The following is a 16,333-nucleotide window of genomic DNA, read 5'->3' as shown; positions in this document are numbered from 1 at the left end:
TTGTTTTACCCAATTAAATTTAGGTGAGGCTCTAGTAAGTTTGACTTTTAGCCTGGGTGGACCACTTTTGCCTATTAAACAACGACAAAGAATATTTTGTCAGCAGTTATGTGTTGTAGTTTTTGATCAATGCAATTATAAAGGAAACACACACGTGTCTCATATTCTTATAGTAAATGTTGACTGAAATTGCGGGGCCATGTTATACTCATATAAACCTATACTGAATAAAAATGTAAGTTGGATATTCCTTTGTTATGCAGCTAATATCCTGCTGTACATTGGCAGATGAGAATGCAGAGGTTTGTTTTTATTTATTACTGCACAAGATCATCCCTTTTTGGCTTAATACTGTGCATGTTTTCTATCTACATAATTTCTCCTGAATAAAAATAATTATCACAGCACTATTTGCTTAAGTTAAATGATAATATTTGATGATAGATATCAAAATAACTCTCATAATGGAAAACAGCTGTTAACGTTTAAATAGTTGTCCTGGTCTATTTTTTTAAAGAGAGTAGTAACACTGTTACTGATTCTTGATTACGTTGCATATTAATCCGCATCGCTGTTTTGTGAAATGGATTACACTTCAGTTTAAAAGTACCTTTAAATATGTACAGCGTTGCTGTCAAAAACTGGTATCACATTCTAATCATTTCACTACTCATAATACGTATGTTGAGTGTATGCCCTGCGATGGTTTGGCGCCCAACCTGGGTTATTCTCTGCTTTGCGCCAGTAGCTTTGGATGGGCTTCATACCCTGCGCAAGACAAGCGGGTATAGAAAATGGATGGATGGAAGTGTTAACATACAATGTTTTATAGCAGAGCTGTATGGGATCCCAACTCCAAACAATAGGTGGCAGTAGTGGGCTCTTACTCTGAAATTACACTGCAGACTGAACACTACGGAAGAATTGGTTTCAATATGGCGGAGGTAAGGGAGCCTTGTATTTTTCTACCGTAGGTTAATAATATTTTGAGATTATTAAAAACATACCTGGGTAAATGGGTGTTCCATAATATGTAGTTTTAAATTATTTTTTGAATGTTGGCATATAAAACAATTATCTAGGTATACTTACATGTTTATTTCTTGATAGTTTTCCCAGTGTGAAAAGGGAGTAACAAATACACTATATGAACTAACTAATCCGGCTGGGTTAAAACCAATAGCTAACTAGTTTGTCAGTAAACCATCCATCCGCCTGCTTGCTCCTGTTTAACTAATTATTTTGCCGAATTATGAACATACCGTCTAGTAAAATCATAAATCGGTTACTGTGTAATGTTACCATCGTTAGTGTTTTCTTCATTGAAGGAAAAAGCATATTTTGAGTTATTCATATATATTTTTTTTAACTCTACAAGTCGGAAGATGGTAGATTGAAGAAGTGAAAGAATCCATAGTTATGTCAGTGTACCTAGGTGATTCGCCCGGATGTTGTTCTTGTTTGTTTGTTTTTTGGTTTCATTGTTTGTGTTAATCATGTATGTTAAAATAGGCGATGTTTATAGATGCATGTAGTGAGTAATAGTACTATAAATCAGTGGTCAAGGGTGGTAGCACACTGATGGGGTAACTGATACATATACTACATAGATTTTTTTTTCCCTTCCTCCAGACTCACAGCTTGCAGGATCTGCGTCAGCAGGCGCCTGTCGCAGCCAAAGTGTTCGTCCAGCGGGACTACACCTCGGGGACCATTTGCCAGTTCCAGACAAAGTTTCCCGCTGCTCTGGAAACAAGGGTGCGTTTAATACACAAAAGCAGATGCTTCCCCATTCTTTTTTCCGTTAGCTCGTAGTCGGCAAAAGGAGTATTTGGTGTTGTCATGATACAAGTAACTGTTCGAGAATCAGAGAAAATTCCCGGCCCAGGACAAGAGCAGCACAAACAGGAGATATGAAGATATAAGATTTTTATCTGATTTGTTATTGACTTACAGTAGACCATGAAGGCATTTAATTGCCTCAATACTTATGCTTTAATGCTTATACAACTTTAAATAGCAGTACAAAAATCAGTCATAATTTTGTGAATAATTATGATATATTTACAAGCATGTGTGTAAAATCAGTTTGTCCCGCACTGACATCGGTTGACACAGTCCAGTGACTGCATCTCTGTTTCGGGATTTGCCAATTTCAGATTGACAAGCAGCAGTTTGAGGATACAATACGCAAGCTAAACAGCCTGTATGCCGAGGCGGAGAAGCTGGGGGGTCGCTCGTACCTGGAGGGCTGTCTGGCTTGTTTGACAGCCTACACCATCTTCCTGTGCATGGAGACACACTATGAGAAGGTAAGACCACTGTGCTGGACCCTGCCTTTGGATCGTCAGTATTGATGCGATGTCTGGAAAGAGTCGGAACGACCCCATGAACCTTTAGTTGCACAGGCTTCTTAATCTTATTTTCTCTTCTGTTGCCTTGTAAGGTTTTGAAGAAGATTGCCAATTATATCCAGGATCAGAATGACAAAATCTACGCTCCGAGGGGCCTGCTCCTCATTGACCCTATTGAGCGGGGGTTGAGAGTTGTATCCTTGCATCTGAAGAACAGTGGATCTGGGTGGCTGTGTGATGTGTTCAGGCGTTGTTGTTTCTCTACCTTTGGACAGACTTTCTGCTCGCTCCCAGGTTCTTCCTTAACCCCCTCACACCAGGTCGAAATCACTGTTTTTGAAGACCGCAGTACTGGACCCGGAAGATGAGACTTGGGTAAGTCCGACTGCCCGTTTTCACACCAGGGCACAATTCCCTCCACCAGTTTCAAATGTCATGCAGGTTGCTGCTGTAATTAGTACCCCACTTAATTTGGGTGTTTTAAAACGGCACCATTTTCTGATGTCTGGTGATAGATAGAGATATCCAGAAGGAAATCTGACATGTTGGATGGTTGTATTTCAGTGCTTCTCTAGAAGTTCAGGATTTCGTGTGTGTTTGAAATGTCCTATATTGTATATGTTTAGACATGTAAGCACTATATTTATGAGTGTGTGTGATTAACTCAGTAGATCCTGAATTCTCATATTGGGTTACAGTGTTGTATTGTTTTAACAATCATTTTCTGTTTGTTTTTAGTTTGTCTAAAGATGTTTCTCAAGACGGCTGGTTGGTGCCCCATTCGCTGCTGCCCAGTGTTGCCCCCTAAACCCACCATGACCACCAGGTCTCCCTTCCTTCACTCCCATTGTATTCACATTGCATTTAAAAAAAACTCCTTGTTCATTATGATTATTTATTACTACTCTGTGTGAGATGGACTGACCACATGTTCTGCTGAAGGTGATAAAGGCACACTGGCCCTTGTCTGTCATTATGATCGTTATGTTTATCCATTCTAGTTAGTATAGTTCTGTCTTGCCCCCATAGCCTCCAGCATAGGCTCTAAAACCCCCACGACCATGAATAGGCATGAATGGATAGTTTATATAGTTAATTCTCCCCAGATCACGGATTATCTATAACCTTGTGTATTGAACTTTGCCACTTGTTATTATGTTTGATGTACATGATTCTGAAAAGAATGAAGCATTCTGAGGGTTTTTTTGTACTTGGGTGCATTTGCTTGGTCAGCTGTGATTCTTCATCTAACTCCTGTCAACAAGCAGAAAAATGAAGTCTTATCAACCAAGGAGGATTGGTTCTCTATCGCTCCCATGAACTATTGTGGTCGCTAACGAGGGATGGTATCTGATTACATCAGTACACACTTTTGAATCCTGTGTGCCTCACCATAATTTGGCTGTGTTTGGAGACACAATCCAACAGAATTAGAATTGTCAGCCTGTTTAGGATTTTACACTACAGAACAGAATAACTGAGATGTGTGAATGAGAACCAGTTACCCAGCAGGAACGCTGGAGTACTTATAGAATTTCATGTATTGCAACTTTCCAAAACTTCAGTTTTTTTTTTTTTTTTTTTTTTTGCTTTTGAGACCTTATAACCATCAGACAGACCTTAATATCATATTTCTGCCTATTGATGCCAGGATGACAGTATGTGGTTTTAAATATTTGTATAATTTCTTATAACTTGTGCACTGTAGCATAAATAAACACTCTTCTTGATTAAGCCCATGGCCCAGTGTGTTCTTTTACTCTATAGAACAGGCTTCTTACTGTGCTTATTTAAAATCTATTTTCTAGAAGTGAGTAACTTACACAGCTGTTTTTATATGCATGTACCTAGCACCTAAGGATGTTGCAAAACTGGTGTCATCTGCTCAAATTAATAACTTAAATTGACCTTGAGGTTTATTTATTTGCGATTTCAGCAAAAGAATTTCATATTTTAACTGCAATAATTTATGGGGGCAGTGGGGCACTATATGTAACAGGATTGTCTTCCGTCCCATATCATTGTATCGTTTAGATATTACAGCCCAAAAGGGCTGTTGTAACACCGATGGTCTTTGGCTGAAAAGTTGCACGTAAAATGAGATCGTAAGTAAACTACACATTTTCCGTTAATCACGCTGTTAACGTAACTGCGAGTTGGAAACAGGAATCGTAGCGAGGCCCATTTGCAAGTGCGCAAGCTACGTACAAGAAACCCCACTTAAGTTACGCAGTTCGTGTTTCATTGGTGGACGATTTGAAGTCCCTGCATCCCGCACTTGTTGTCCCAAGCTGGATAAAAAGCCGTTTTGCGGAAAGAAATCGAGTAAGCTTTAACGAAACGCTTATTTCGCGAGTTTAATCGAAGCCGAAGAGCAGAGCCCGGGGGGTGGGGGTAGTTGTTTATGTGCTGCGGGGGGGATTTCGCGTCTGGGTCCAAATGCAGATGGCCTTGCCTCTGTTCGACAGCACCCCAGATCCTGCCTGGATCACACGCCGAGACCCAAACCGACGAGGACGAGTTTCCTTGGTCGTGCCGCGAAGGAATAAGTAATAATAAGACCGGGTCCTTAAGTTGACGTCTGGGCTCTGTACGATTGTAAATAGCACCAAAAAGTGGTAAACGATAATGTCCGAGTGTAGGGGTAGCTAGTGTCTGTGCAATAACAAAAACGTTATCGTTATAAAAACGTTATAGAAAAGTTATCGGGTGCAGAGTTAGCGAGTTCCTCACCGTCGTCGACAAGGAAACGGCAGGTCCGAGTATTTCTCTTTAAAGGAAGATTATGGAGAAACGTTGCATGGTTAAAATATCCGTATTTTGTCAGTGGATTTGTGATGAAGGGGGAATGAAGTGCTGAAATCAGTGCAAGGACTGAAATTTACGGGATATATTTATGACAGATGATTTTATTACAGCATTTTCATCAGCTGTTCAAATGAGACCTACAAATATTAGTATTCGGCATGTAAAAGGGACGGTATTTCCTGGCCATGCCTCTTAATTCTGATCGAGGCTGTGTCTCCCCCACCTCCCTTGCAGATCAAACATCACAACCCTCTGGTCATCCTGGCTTTTAATTGCTTCGATGGATACTACCTTCCACAGCAGGAATATGAGTTTGTTGATACGGTCCAGGAGGAGCTGGATGCCTTCATTCAGAGGGACGGAGAGAGGAGGTGAGCTCTGCCTGAAGGTGGCCGAGCGCTGCATGCTCATCGCCGTTTATCTGGCTGTGAATGAAATTCCTCTCATACATTTTCTCTTCTGGTGTCCTGACTTTAATGTTTGAAAATTATTTATGTGTTTTATGTAATGTGTTTCACTTGGGTTCAATTAGGGCTGATGGTAACGACTGTTTTTCTATGGATGGTATCGACTATTTTACCGATTGGTCATTAATCTAAACGATTAATTTTCTTCCAGAAAATAAATTGCACCTTTTACTTTAATTTAATTTTGAGAACAAGAAACTCTGTTATTGCAAGGCTTTAGATAAAGGACGTCGAAATTTGGCACTCTATGGTCGGTATTTTCGCCCACAATTCCATACAATTAGTAGTATGTCTAAAATATCAATGAGATGTGTATTGTGACGCCCAAAAGTTAGTACTCTGTATAAATTCGGCGTGTCCTATGATGATTAAACAGCGCCCCATGCTGCTGTTTTGATATGTTATGGAAGCGATAAGCACTGAAGTGGCGGTGAAGAAAGGGACAGCTTAGCTAGCACATCTGTCACAGTGGGAGATATTGTGGATAAAGAAAGTAAAAAGATGTTGGTGGTGAGACGCCACTTTTTGCCGATTAAAGTCTGACACCTTTTTTTTTGTAAACATAGTAACATATAGTTTTCATTTTTGTTTCAGTTCTCGAGTCATTTTCTTTTATTTAGTGTCCGTTTTTGTTTCAGTTTTAGTTTATGATAATAAGACTGGTCCCGACCATGGGCGTCCTTAGGTCCGATCACTCGGGGCTATACCCCTGAGTATTTTAAGCTTAGCCCCGATGCCCATCTCCCTTCGGAAAAAGTCAAGTCAATGACTAGAAACTCCCCTAGTGCCAACAAGCCCAATGTGCATGAATACACTCTGGCAACATCAATCCACGTAGAATAAGCTCAGATTTTAGCCTAAACACTTTCACAGCAAACAACAAATTTATTTTTGTATAGCGCGTTTTCACAACATGTCTCAAAGCGCTTTACAGCATCTCCACCCAAAGCCCCCAGTCAGTGAGCCATAGGCGACAGTGGCAAGGAAGAAGTCCCTAGAAGGAAGAAACCTTGGGAGGGACCAGACTCAAAGGGGGAGCCCATCCTCCTGGGGTGGGCAGGGAGAGTCAAATGGGAGAGATGGCTAAGTGGCAAGTCACACGGTCTAAGTCATAAAATATGAGTCACGACCGGGGAACAGGGAGATGATGACAAGCCGGTGTTGGCGCTCCTTCAGATCACCAGGGAACATACATGGAACATAGGACTTCATATTTAGAGATTTAGAGTTTTTTTAGAGTTTAATATATGGTCAGTAATAGTCCCCCCCCAGGTTTTACGAGTTGTTACAGATGGTTTGGTTTTTACAGTTAGCCTCTGGAATTAGCTGGGGGTGCTAATAATTGTCTTTCGGGGACTAAACTGCCCTGGGACGTGGCAGAATGAGCAGAAAAAGGGGACATAACAGTGCCAAGTTCTTCCCCAGCGTCCTGCTCTTCCCGCCGCTGCCGAGCCGGCAGCGCTACCTGATCCACAGGACCGTGGAGACCTGCCCGTCCCTGGCCACCTTCTCTGTGGGTGAAGGCTGGAGCCGCAGGGTGGTGGTGTGTCCCGCCCACCTCAGGTACAGCCTCCCTGGGCACACCTTTACCTTTCTGGGTGTTAAGTGTTACTAAATAAGGTAGAAGCAATTTGTACTATCAAGTTTCGTGTTCTTACCATCTCAGTTGTTTGCAACCTTTTTTACTTCAGCAAGGTATTATGGTTGAATGGCAGCAGCCCCCTCCCCACCCCGCAGTGTCTCTGCACGGCGCACACATAAAAATAATCTTTAAGTTTAACTGGTTTGCACCTGCCTCAATAAATCAGAGGGCCATTTTTCATTTATTTTATTTGTAATGCTCCATCACAGTTTAATTTGGAAAAACAGAGCAGTAGCTTTATAGGCTATGGTACCATCTCCATATCTCTATGAGTAGTAGGCATAGCCGTGAGTCTCAAATCGCATGCTTCAGTACTTAAACTTGCTCTTTGAGTGCATAAGTGCATTCACACACTCAGAATATGTTTAAGTACTGAAATACATGGTTGGAGAGTCACAGCAAGCTATACGGAGGAAAAGTACAGAAAGAAGGAATGAGTGGGGGGGACGGGGACGGCTGTGAATTAGCACAAATGTGCAAAAAAAGAGAAATACTAGTGAATTAATAGTAATTGAGTATTTAATGAATTTATGAATAGTCATTTAAAAAGTGTAAAAGAAACTATTACAAATGCTGTGCCTTAGGTTATTGTTGCTAACCCTAATTACATAACGGAATCAGCCCAAGACCCCCCATGAGAGATGAAGCCAGGTGCTCTGCTTGGGCTCTCACACGGTTTCCTCTCTCTAAGGTTGCCCTCAGAGGAGGAGGGGGACCCAGAAGAAGGCCAGCATGAGGACGTCCAGGGGCGAAGCCAGGAGACAGAGGCCCGGAAAGAGCGCCCCCACCTGGAACCCCGGCAGACTCGGAGCAGGGCACCCCGACGCCCTGACAAGGCCATCTATGTCCCACGAGCCATGAGGGACAAGGCCGCCCCGGCCTCCGACCCCACCCAGGCCCAGCTCGCGCCGGACAGCTCGGGCTGCAGCCTGAAGCAGAGCACATCGGGGACCAGTCCTGAAATCGGCACAGACCTCGAGGCTCAGTCATTCCTGCCTGCCAGCCAGGAAACGGCCTCCAAAGCCACCAACGAGTCCGCCAGCGAGCCAGAGGTCTCCGAGCTCCCCTCCGACTCCAGCGGCCAGGCCTCGCCGGCGGCCTGGGATCAGACCTTGTCCAACTTCATGGCTATGTCTCTGAAGCACCAGGAACTGGATGAGACTGTGTCACCAGCAGTGGAGCTACCAGCAGGGGGCGCAGCAGACTTGGAGGATTTTACTCAAGAGGTATATTCTGTGTGCCATGTGTTGGTGCCTCATTGTGGGTTATTCCCTGCTTTGCATCTGTAGGTTATGGACCCCCGCGACCCTGCATAGGACAAGTGGGTATAGAAAATGAACGAAAAGTATGTCTTGTTGCTTCTTTGATTCAGGGGTTTAGAAGGTGAAATAACTCCCTACATTGTCCTGTTATACTTGAATATGTTAAATATTTGGAGTTTTCATTTCCTCCTTTCATTTATTGTGGTTTCATCTAGGTACTCCGGTTTCATGCTACAATGCTAAAGCATGCTGTTAGGGGAACGGACACCTTTAACCTGCGTCCTGTACATACACTGAGCTTAGTGAAGGATGATGTAGGATAGATAGGAACATGGGAGCATCTTCTGAGGGGTCGCCACTCAACCGCCCTCCCCCTGACATCTTTTACCAACAACTTGGGGCTGGGGGATGATTGTGGATTTGGGGTCCCGGTTCACTTTCACATTGTCCTGGATCTACAGTTAGGGAAGATGGACGGATGGTTTAATGTTTGTGTTTCAACGGATAGATCATTGCGAACCTGAGGGAAGCAGACGTCCTGATCGAGAGCGCCCACAATGACTACTCCTGCTACCAGAACATGTTGTTCAGCTCGGACGAATTCGCCCACGTCATCGAAATCTACGACTTTCCCAAACTCTTCAAGACGGAGGACCTGCAGGACGCCTTCGCAGACTTCAGGTATCAGATGGAGCTGGTTTATTTTAAGGGCCATCTGGTGTGTCTTGGCTCTGGTGGTGGGTGACAGTGATAGGCTGTTTGAGTCTTTGCTCATCTTACCTCTGTCCTACGTGCTGTATGCATGAAGAGAGGGAGCCAGACTCATCTGCCTGAGCAAGCTGAGAAGTTTATTGTTTTAAGTTAGTGGTTTATTTAAAACTGGTGCAAACACAGAGGGCCAGACAGAAGCAGGCAATCAACATGACACTTGGGGTCCGGCTTACAGCGTTACATAACCATGTGGAGATGCTGTACTGTGTTGTGATTGCAAAGGATGTGATTGAATCAATGGGCCCAGACAATGAATACATTAATGGGATGAGAACAAAAGAAATTGACGGTTGTTGAAAGTTTGATATGAGGTGGCTTAGTGGGTAGCATTTGTAAGGTGTTTAGGGTTGTGGGTTTGAATCCCACCCACGGGGAGTGTATGGAGTTCTCCCTAAGCTGTCTGGGTTTCCTTTTGGCGTCTGTTACGTCCGCTTCGCCCTTTGTGTATGTGCATTTGTGTGAGTGTATGCCCTGCGATTGACTGGCACACCATGCAGAATGTTCCCCTGTCTTATACCCTATGCTGCCTGAAATAACCACCAGCCCCCAATCCCCCAATCCCCCCACCCCACCACGATCCTGTTATGGATCAGCGGTTACAAGATGGTTGAGAGTTTGATATAATGTAATTATTCTTACTCCATAATCTGATACTTTTTCAGCTAAAGTACTTACTGGTATTCTCTGCCATCTCATTTTTAATTCTGGTAAATCCTTTGTGTTCCCCCGCTTAAATAAATGTGAATGTGTGCTTCTCCCAGCGAGGCAGGCTTGAGGATCACCTGGGTGGATGACACCTGTGCCCTGGGCGTGTTTTCCAGCGAGTCTTCAGGTACGACCTTTCATGTCTTTAACTTTCTGACTCTGACTTCTTTGCTGGTACTCAGTGCTACTCCATTGTTAGTCATGAGACTAAAGCCGAAGTATTAAAAGAGCTCAGATCTCTTGTTGAAGCTCTGAATTTACCCCTTTGGACGGACCAGTGGGTCTCAGCCAGACGGCAGCTTTTGTTGCATCCAAAGTTGGGTATCTTTCAAAAATTTTCGATACCATTATTGATACTTTAACTTCAATACCAGGAATGATACTTTTTCAATACCAGTTTCATGAAATTAATTTTAGCAAAAACAAAATGACATTACACATCACAGTACAAATCTGTTTTATTTTTCAGTTCCTTGGCATTTTTACACTCTTAAAACACAGAGTAACAAGCAATATTTAACTTAAAGGCGTAGTTCAAATCTGAAACAAGATATGTTTTAGAGGGGATTTAGTGCTCTATCCATCTAGGTCTGCTGGCAGTTACCTAGTTTTGGAGATGTCGGGTGTAGAAATGTCGGGCTTCTCTCAAATATAATAGAACTGAATGGCATTCCTTCTGTGATCAAAGTGCTAGAAAACATGACCCGGTTGCTCAAGATAATCCACAGACTTAGCAGTGCACAGTGAACTGTCATATCTACTGAATTCCACACCCGATTTGTGTCACTGCACAGAAATGCAGTATTAGAACGAGCCCCAGGGTATCTCCTGTGCAGTGATACAGTTGGTGTCCAGTGTGTCAGTATTTCCTCCCTCATACTGGTTCAGGGCTGCACCCTTACAGGTAGAGCTGATGCTAGCAGGGTAAAAACATCAAAAAGCACACAATTCTAATGAATGAATGTATCATGGATTCCAGGTCCTTCAGCATCCATTAGTTGGATGACAGAGTCACAAATGCAAAGAGCGGATTATGTAATTATAAGTTACATGTTTTATTCCAAAACAGTTGAGAATTTTCTATAGAAAAAAATACTTTTTATGCTTATATGTTATCCTACTTGAAAAGCCCAGTATGAGTTTATTTTTTCCTGTCAGCATTTCACCCACCACCTTATAGTACCTGCATATGCACTTAAAGTACAAAATTGCATAAATCATGGGAGAGCAGCACCATAAATATGGTGATAAGGTATAGCCTTTCAAACCAAAGGTCTTTGCTTTTAGGTTTGAAAAAACAAACATTGAATTATTAATCTTTATTGTAATGTAGATTAACATCATCTGGCCTGGGTGCTTGGGATAAATGCTAAAGAAGTTATTTTAAAAATAATAAGGTTCATCTCACTGAGATGCTCTGCTTTTAAGAAGCAGAACCACTGCTTACAGTTCAGAATGTGGTTTGGTTTCACCTGAGAGGCTGAGTAGCCCAGGAGCCCATTACGGGGTAACTGGTTCAAACAACCTACCTGAATGTTTATGACTGATATTTGCATATATTAGGCTATAAGTTAATCACGATTTTCCAAATTATTCTCTTATTAATCAGCATGAAAGCAGGCCGGCTGTTCATGACATAACATGCATTATACTGAGCAAATGTGATGGAAGATTTTTGGCCAAAATGCACGTTTCATATCCGCGTGTTCTGGGCTGTGTGTGTGTGTGTGTGTGTGTGCGTGCGTGCGTGTGCGCTCACACCTATCACCTGTCACCCACACTGAGAGAGCGTCCTAACACGCACACACGTGAACCTCGTCTCTGGATGTTTTTCTTGCGTCCCTCTATGACGTATTCGTGTATGTTACCAACAATCAACATTATTAGATGGTACAAGCATACTGCAAGTTTATTGGCTCACTGATGCTGATGAGATTTCTTCCTTTGGTATCCTTTGGAATTTGGTACTGGACAACAAGGGCATTTTTCGATACTTGATAGTATCTAATCAATTTGGTCGATGCCGTAAAAGTATCGAAGTTTGGTACCCTGCAAAGTTGCATCCCAACATTCAATGGACTAACTCGCAATTATCGCCAGAAAATCATTGAAGTTGACTGCGGGGTGTTTATCTCCTCAAAGGTTTTTAATTCCTCAGTGAAGCGCTGGGATGCGCTGGGCACTGCTGAAGGCAGGAGGTTGGTTATGCAGAAGGAACCTCCTTGACTGGCCTCACATTTCGCTATGTCGCTGTCTGCCCCCAGCTCAGCAGGCTCTGTCTATACAGCACCCATTGCTGAAGGCACGGAGGCTGTCTGAAGGCAGCAGGAAAGCCAAGGGGAAGGCCTTCAGGCGTGCAGGTAGGACTACGGGGGAGTCTCCAGTGCCATGACACTCACAACCTACTGCGTTCCTTTAAGTTTAACAGCATTTTTGCTGATATTGTCATTGGCTGTAGAAGGCATGCTTTTAGCATTCCCAAGACATGCCTAGTGTTGGGCATTGCAGGTCCAGAAACTACAAATCCAGGCCAAGTTTTTGTTTCTACCAACCAGTTGAGTGCTCTGTGACTGTGACTCATCATGCTCAACAGGTTGGTAGAAACAAAATATTGGTTTGGATTTGTAGTTTCTGGACTGGAATTGCCCAACACTGGAAATGACTGCAGCACATACTGAATGAATAAAATGGTATTCCTGCAGGTATAACTTCCTGATTAGCTCTGTGGTATATTTTAAGTCTAAGCATCTGCCCAGTGAGTGTCTCTGTGCCACGGTAACACAGTAGCCGCAGTAGCTGATGGTAGATGACTCGTGGTCTTTCCCCAGAGTTCATCCAGCCAGTGAAGGAGAGACCTCGCACTGATACCGCAGTGGCCCGCAGACTGGTGACCAGGGCTCTGGGCCTGCAGAGGGGTGGCGTCCGGGGGAAACGGTGTTGACGTCGTGCCCATTACAGGTACCCCCTTTTATTGTTAAATGCCGTCAGTGACATAACATCAAGGTCAATGACATAACATCACAATAGAATGAACCCTGCTTGGGAGGTCTTATGCATAGAAGAAAGGTCAGGCAGCTGATCTGGTACAGTTTTATTGGCAAACAAAGGGTGAAAAGCACATATTTGACCCTTTCAAGTTGAAGCAAACGTACATAAGTCACTCAGCTAGCATTGGGTACCCTCATTAAAACAGAAGGTCCCTATTTGATAGCACCGATACAAAGAAATAAAAACTCCTTAAACTTCACATAGGCTGAGGCTACTGTTACACAAAATTCTTGAAATCCCTGATTCTTTAAAGTTATTTAAAATAATGGCTATAAAAGATTTACAAATTGCATCACGATAGATTAAAAACAAAAATCAATTGCACATTATCACAGAGACAAATCTATAAATTTCACGATAAAACTTTGGAAATTATTTATTTATTATTTTTGGCTTTCAACATCTCTTACCATACCTGTCACAAGACATTTTTTAAATCAGTGTTGGCCGTAGTGCCATGCCATATTCCACGTGTATCTGTAACCATCTGGATGGAAAATAAACCAGTTCTGTGAAGGTACTTTGGCGGATTAGCTATTTCTGGCACCCAGGTCTTCCTCAAAGAACTGTCCCCTTTCCCTGTGACGTGACTGTCACCCACCAGGCTTTGCCCACCATGCCCTCTGGCGAGTCCACCAGAAGTGTCTCTCTACAATTGGTTCAGATACAGACTGAAACGGCACAGAGCAGCCATAGCTGAGTTAAGCGGCGTCACAGTCAGCGTGACATCACCACCTAGCATGAGGGTTATGTGCTTTGGAAGAGAACATCTCAAGTAACTATGGTAACATTAGTATCCACATTACCAAACGCTCGTCCGTTTTTATCGTTAAGGCAGTTCAGTACGATGCCTCATTTCTGCCCAAATGGTGACGGCAGTGTTGTAATCAGAGGAAGTGTTTGTTCTCCCAAAGAAAACGAAGACAGCTGTGGTGGTTTACATAGTATTACCACACTGAGACTAACTTGGCTGCAGGGAACCACAGGGAAAGACTGTGCACAGGAAGAAATCACTTCACAGAGAAAAGTCCAGACAGTTCCGGTCTGCAAATGCTACTGTAATCGGGGGCTGGTTCACTCCCTCTGGGGCCCCAGACTCACATGACTTAAGCAATTTTTTTTGGAGAACGAAATAGAATCAAGTGAAAATTAAGAACATTGCAACGTCGATAATCCATACTAAGTGCAGGGTGCCGGTCCTAGAACTTACCAAGGACTGGGGGAGAGACCCTTTCCATTCAGGGGCCAGGAACTTTTTTGGGAAATTTTTTAGGAACTACAAACTTCTGTCATGGTCCCACCACTGGAACTCAGCCCAATTGTAGTTCATGAACCTGTTTTTAGTTCCCAACCTGGCACTTTTCATTCGATCAGAAACTACTGGGGGATGACTTATAGCAATAAACATTCCCATTGGTTGACCACAAGTAGCAGTGCTAACTAGGAGAGCCTATACATTAATCCACCATAACCATAGAATATTTACCAGTTTTCAGTAGACTTGGAAATTATTTTTAAATGTTTTATTTATATTATTTAAACTAAAACTGGGCAATGGGGAGAACTTGCTGCCTGCCATCTGCAGCTGAACGTCTGACATAAGCAGTATTTATGGCCTTTTCCCCCATGGCCTTTGTAGTCAGTATCAGTGCCAGGCAATTTTATAACTATCAGTAACGTTTCAAATCCATTTTAGCCAATTTGTAGGGTCCAGGACTCCCCACGTACGAAGTGGTTCGTGCAAAATGTTTACGATTCTTTTAAAATCCCTTCAAGGAAAATTACATGTAGAATTCCCGTATGTTCTCTCTATGCAAAACCGTGACCCAGCAAAGGGATTCATCTGGCCAGTTTGTCCTCCAGTCCCGCCAATCCCATATCTGAACCGTTACATTGCTTTGAGGATTTATGCTGCTGGTAACGCATTACTTTCTTCAGGGTTATTTAGGGACCCCCCCAAAGTAGGTTGAGCCTCTTTTGAACCCGCAAACTGAACAGGAGAGGAATCATATGTTGTCAGCCATTGGTGCTAATATAATGGGTACCTTGATGACACACAGCGCAGGCACTTCTGGTGAATTGAGGGGTGTGGGGCTTTAGTGGTTGGGGGGAGGGCATGTCGGGTTGCTGGCTTAATGGTCCACCCAGATTTCTTCTTCTGTTGCCTTTTATCTGTAGGACAGGTGGTTGTTCAGGAGTCCTGGGAAGGTGTCCTCAACGTCAGAGCTTAATGAGCCCCCTTTAAAAGAAACAGGGTTAGCATGTGGAAAAGCAGCTGCATAACGTTTGTTTCAACATTTTTTATGAGCATCTTAGTCTAATGTGAAGGTTCCTGACCATGTTCTGGAATGATCTCTCCTGACAGGACCAGTGTCCCTGGATGGCAAATGGACTGATATCCACTATACAGAACAGCACATGGGATTGGGAAATGTCTCTTAGCACATACTGTTCCAGCCAGTAACTGTTCCCTTGTTGCTGGCAGTTATGTGGTCGAGCAGATGTTTGTGCGTGACATCAGAAATGAGTCAGTGCTGGAGAAGACTTGCATGTTTAGCTTGGATGGTCCTACAGCCCATGCACAGGCTAGCGGTGTTTATGTTTAGCAGAGAGTTAGCTGTTGGACTGGCCAGTCTACATTATGGAAAAGCTGAGGTTTATGCCATCAGATAAATCATTGGCCTGTTGCCCGTATGCAATGATGAGCTTAACTGTACATCCGTTTATTGGGCCACAATCGTCATTTTGAAATGAATGATATCTGTCACTCCCTGTTATGATGGCGAACTTCTTCAGAGAAAACCATCTTTAGAGGAATTCTGGTGGGCTGTGAAAGGAACTGGAATCTGCTTTCAGTGGTTTAACTGAGACTGGTTTGAAAAATCACCATCTTCCAGTATCTTTATACAAAGCAAATCTGTTATTTATATGGAGTCACTGGAGATTGAAAGTGCACAGACATCGATTGGAAACTGAAGCTGGAACCCGGAACTAAGGGAAAGGACTTTGGTGTTTTTACGTCATTAAATAAGCCTGTTTTTTAGTTGTTTTACCATGTAGTTCATGTGGTGTTTGCTTTTAAAAATGTGTTTGTTTTTTTTTTTACATCAGTAACGCCTTAAATTCATTCAACCCCTTTGTAAAAGGTGTATTATTTGTAAAGACATAAATTAAAGCCTAGTTTGTTTATGAAGCCCTCTGCTTATATATTCAATATACAGTGTTTGTATCAATAAATTGTCACAGGAGTGTTTTTCCATCTCACCACTAGTTTTT

General features: G+C 42.9%; 3 protein-coding genes across 3 annotated transcripts in view; 2 read left to right on the top strand and 1 right to left on the bottom strand.

Annotated features, from left to right (window-relative positions):
* The first annotated feature begins 839 nt into the window (after nt 1-839).
* LOC111841120 (golgin subfamily A member 7-like) lies at nt 840-4,088 on the top strand. Its single transcript, XM_023806622.2, has 6 exons — nt 840-944; nt 1,633-1,758; nt 2,160-2,312; nt 2,447-2,548; nt 2,675-2,729; nt 3,093-4,088. Exons 1-5 carry the CDS (start codon nt 936-938, stop codon nt 2,720-2,722), a joined length of 438 nt encoding a protein of 145 aa, XP_023662390.1. The 5' UTR covers nt 840-935; the 3' UTR covers nt 2,723-2,729; nt 3,093-4,088.
* LOC111841116 (R3H and coiled-coil domain-containing protein 1-like) lies at nt 4,007-16,321 on the top strand. The gene is made up of 10 exons (XM_023806617.2): nt 4,007-4,012; nt 4,530-4,679; nt 5,397-5,533; nt 7,055-7,192; nt 7,963-8,497; nt 9,042-9,214; nt 10,066-10,136; nt 12,274-12,369; nt 12,838-12,967; nt 15,423-16,321. Exons 1-9 carry the CDS (start codon nt 4,007-4,009, stop codon nt 12,948-12,950), a joined length of 1,419 nt encoding a protein of 472 aa, XP_023662385.1. The 3' UTR covers nt 12,951-12,967; nt 15,423-16,321.
* LOC111841119 (lysyl oxidase homolog 2A-like) overlaps nt 13,086-16,333 on the bottom strand; it is a 35,795-nt gene continuing 32,547 nt past the window's right edge. The window contains exon 14 of the mRNA XM_023806619.2: nt 13,086-15,296. Within this exon, the coding sequence (XP_023662387.2) occupies nt 15,226-15,296 (71 nt within the window). The 3' untranslated portion in view covers nt 13,086-15,225. The remainder of the gene's footprint in view (nt 15,297-16,333) is intronic.

This window comes from Paramormyrops kingsleyae, chromosome 7, assembly GCF_048594095.1.
Source record: "Paramormyrops kingsleyae isolate MSU_618 chromosome 7, PKINGS_0.4, whole genome shotgun sequence".
Lineage (NCBI taxonomy): Eukaryota > Metazoa > Chordata > Actinopteri > Osteoglossiformes > Mormyridae > Paramormyrops > Paramormyrops kingsleyae.
The sequence above is the reverse complement of the archived record's forward strand: the minus strand, read 5'-3'. Positions and strand labels throughout refer to the sequence as shown.

Bases quoted from the DNA above. Each gene is read 5' to 3' on its own strand.
- LOC111841116 (XM_023806617.2), top strand. The intron at 4,680-5,396 runs GTAAGCTTTAAC...CCTCCCTTGCAG, and splicing joins GTTTTGCGGAAAGAAATCGA to ATCAAACATCACAACCCTCT. The intron at 9,215-10,065 runs GTATCAGATGGA...TGCTTCTCCCAG, and splicing joins GACGCCTTCGCAGACTTCAG to CGAGGCAGGCTTGAGGATCA.
- LOC111841120 (XM_023806622.2), top strand. The intron at 1,759-2,159 runs GTGCGTTTAATA...TGCCAATTTCAG, and splicing joins CCGCTGCTCTGGAAACAAGG to ATTGACAAGCAGCAGTTTGA. The intron at 2,549-2,674 runs GTATCCTTGCAT...CCCTCACACCAG, and splicing joins TTGAGCGGGGGTTGAGAGTT to GTCGAAATCACTGTTTTTGA.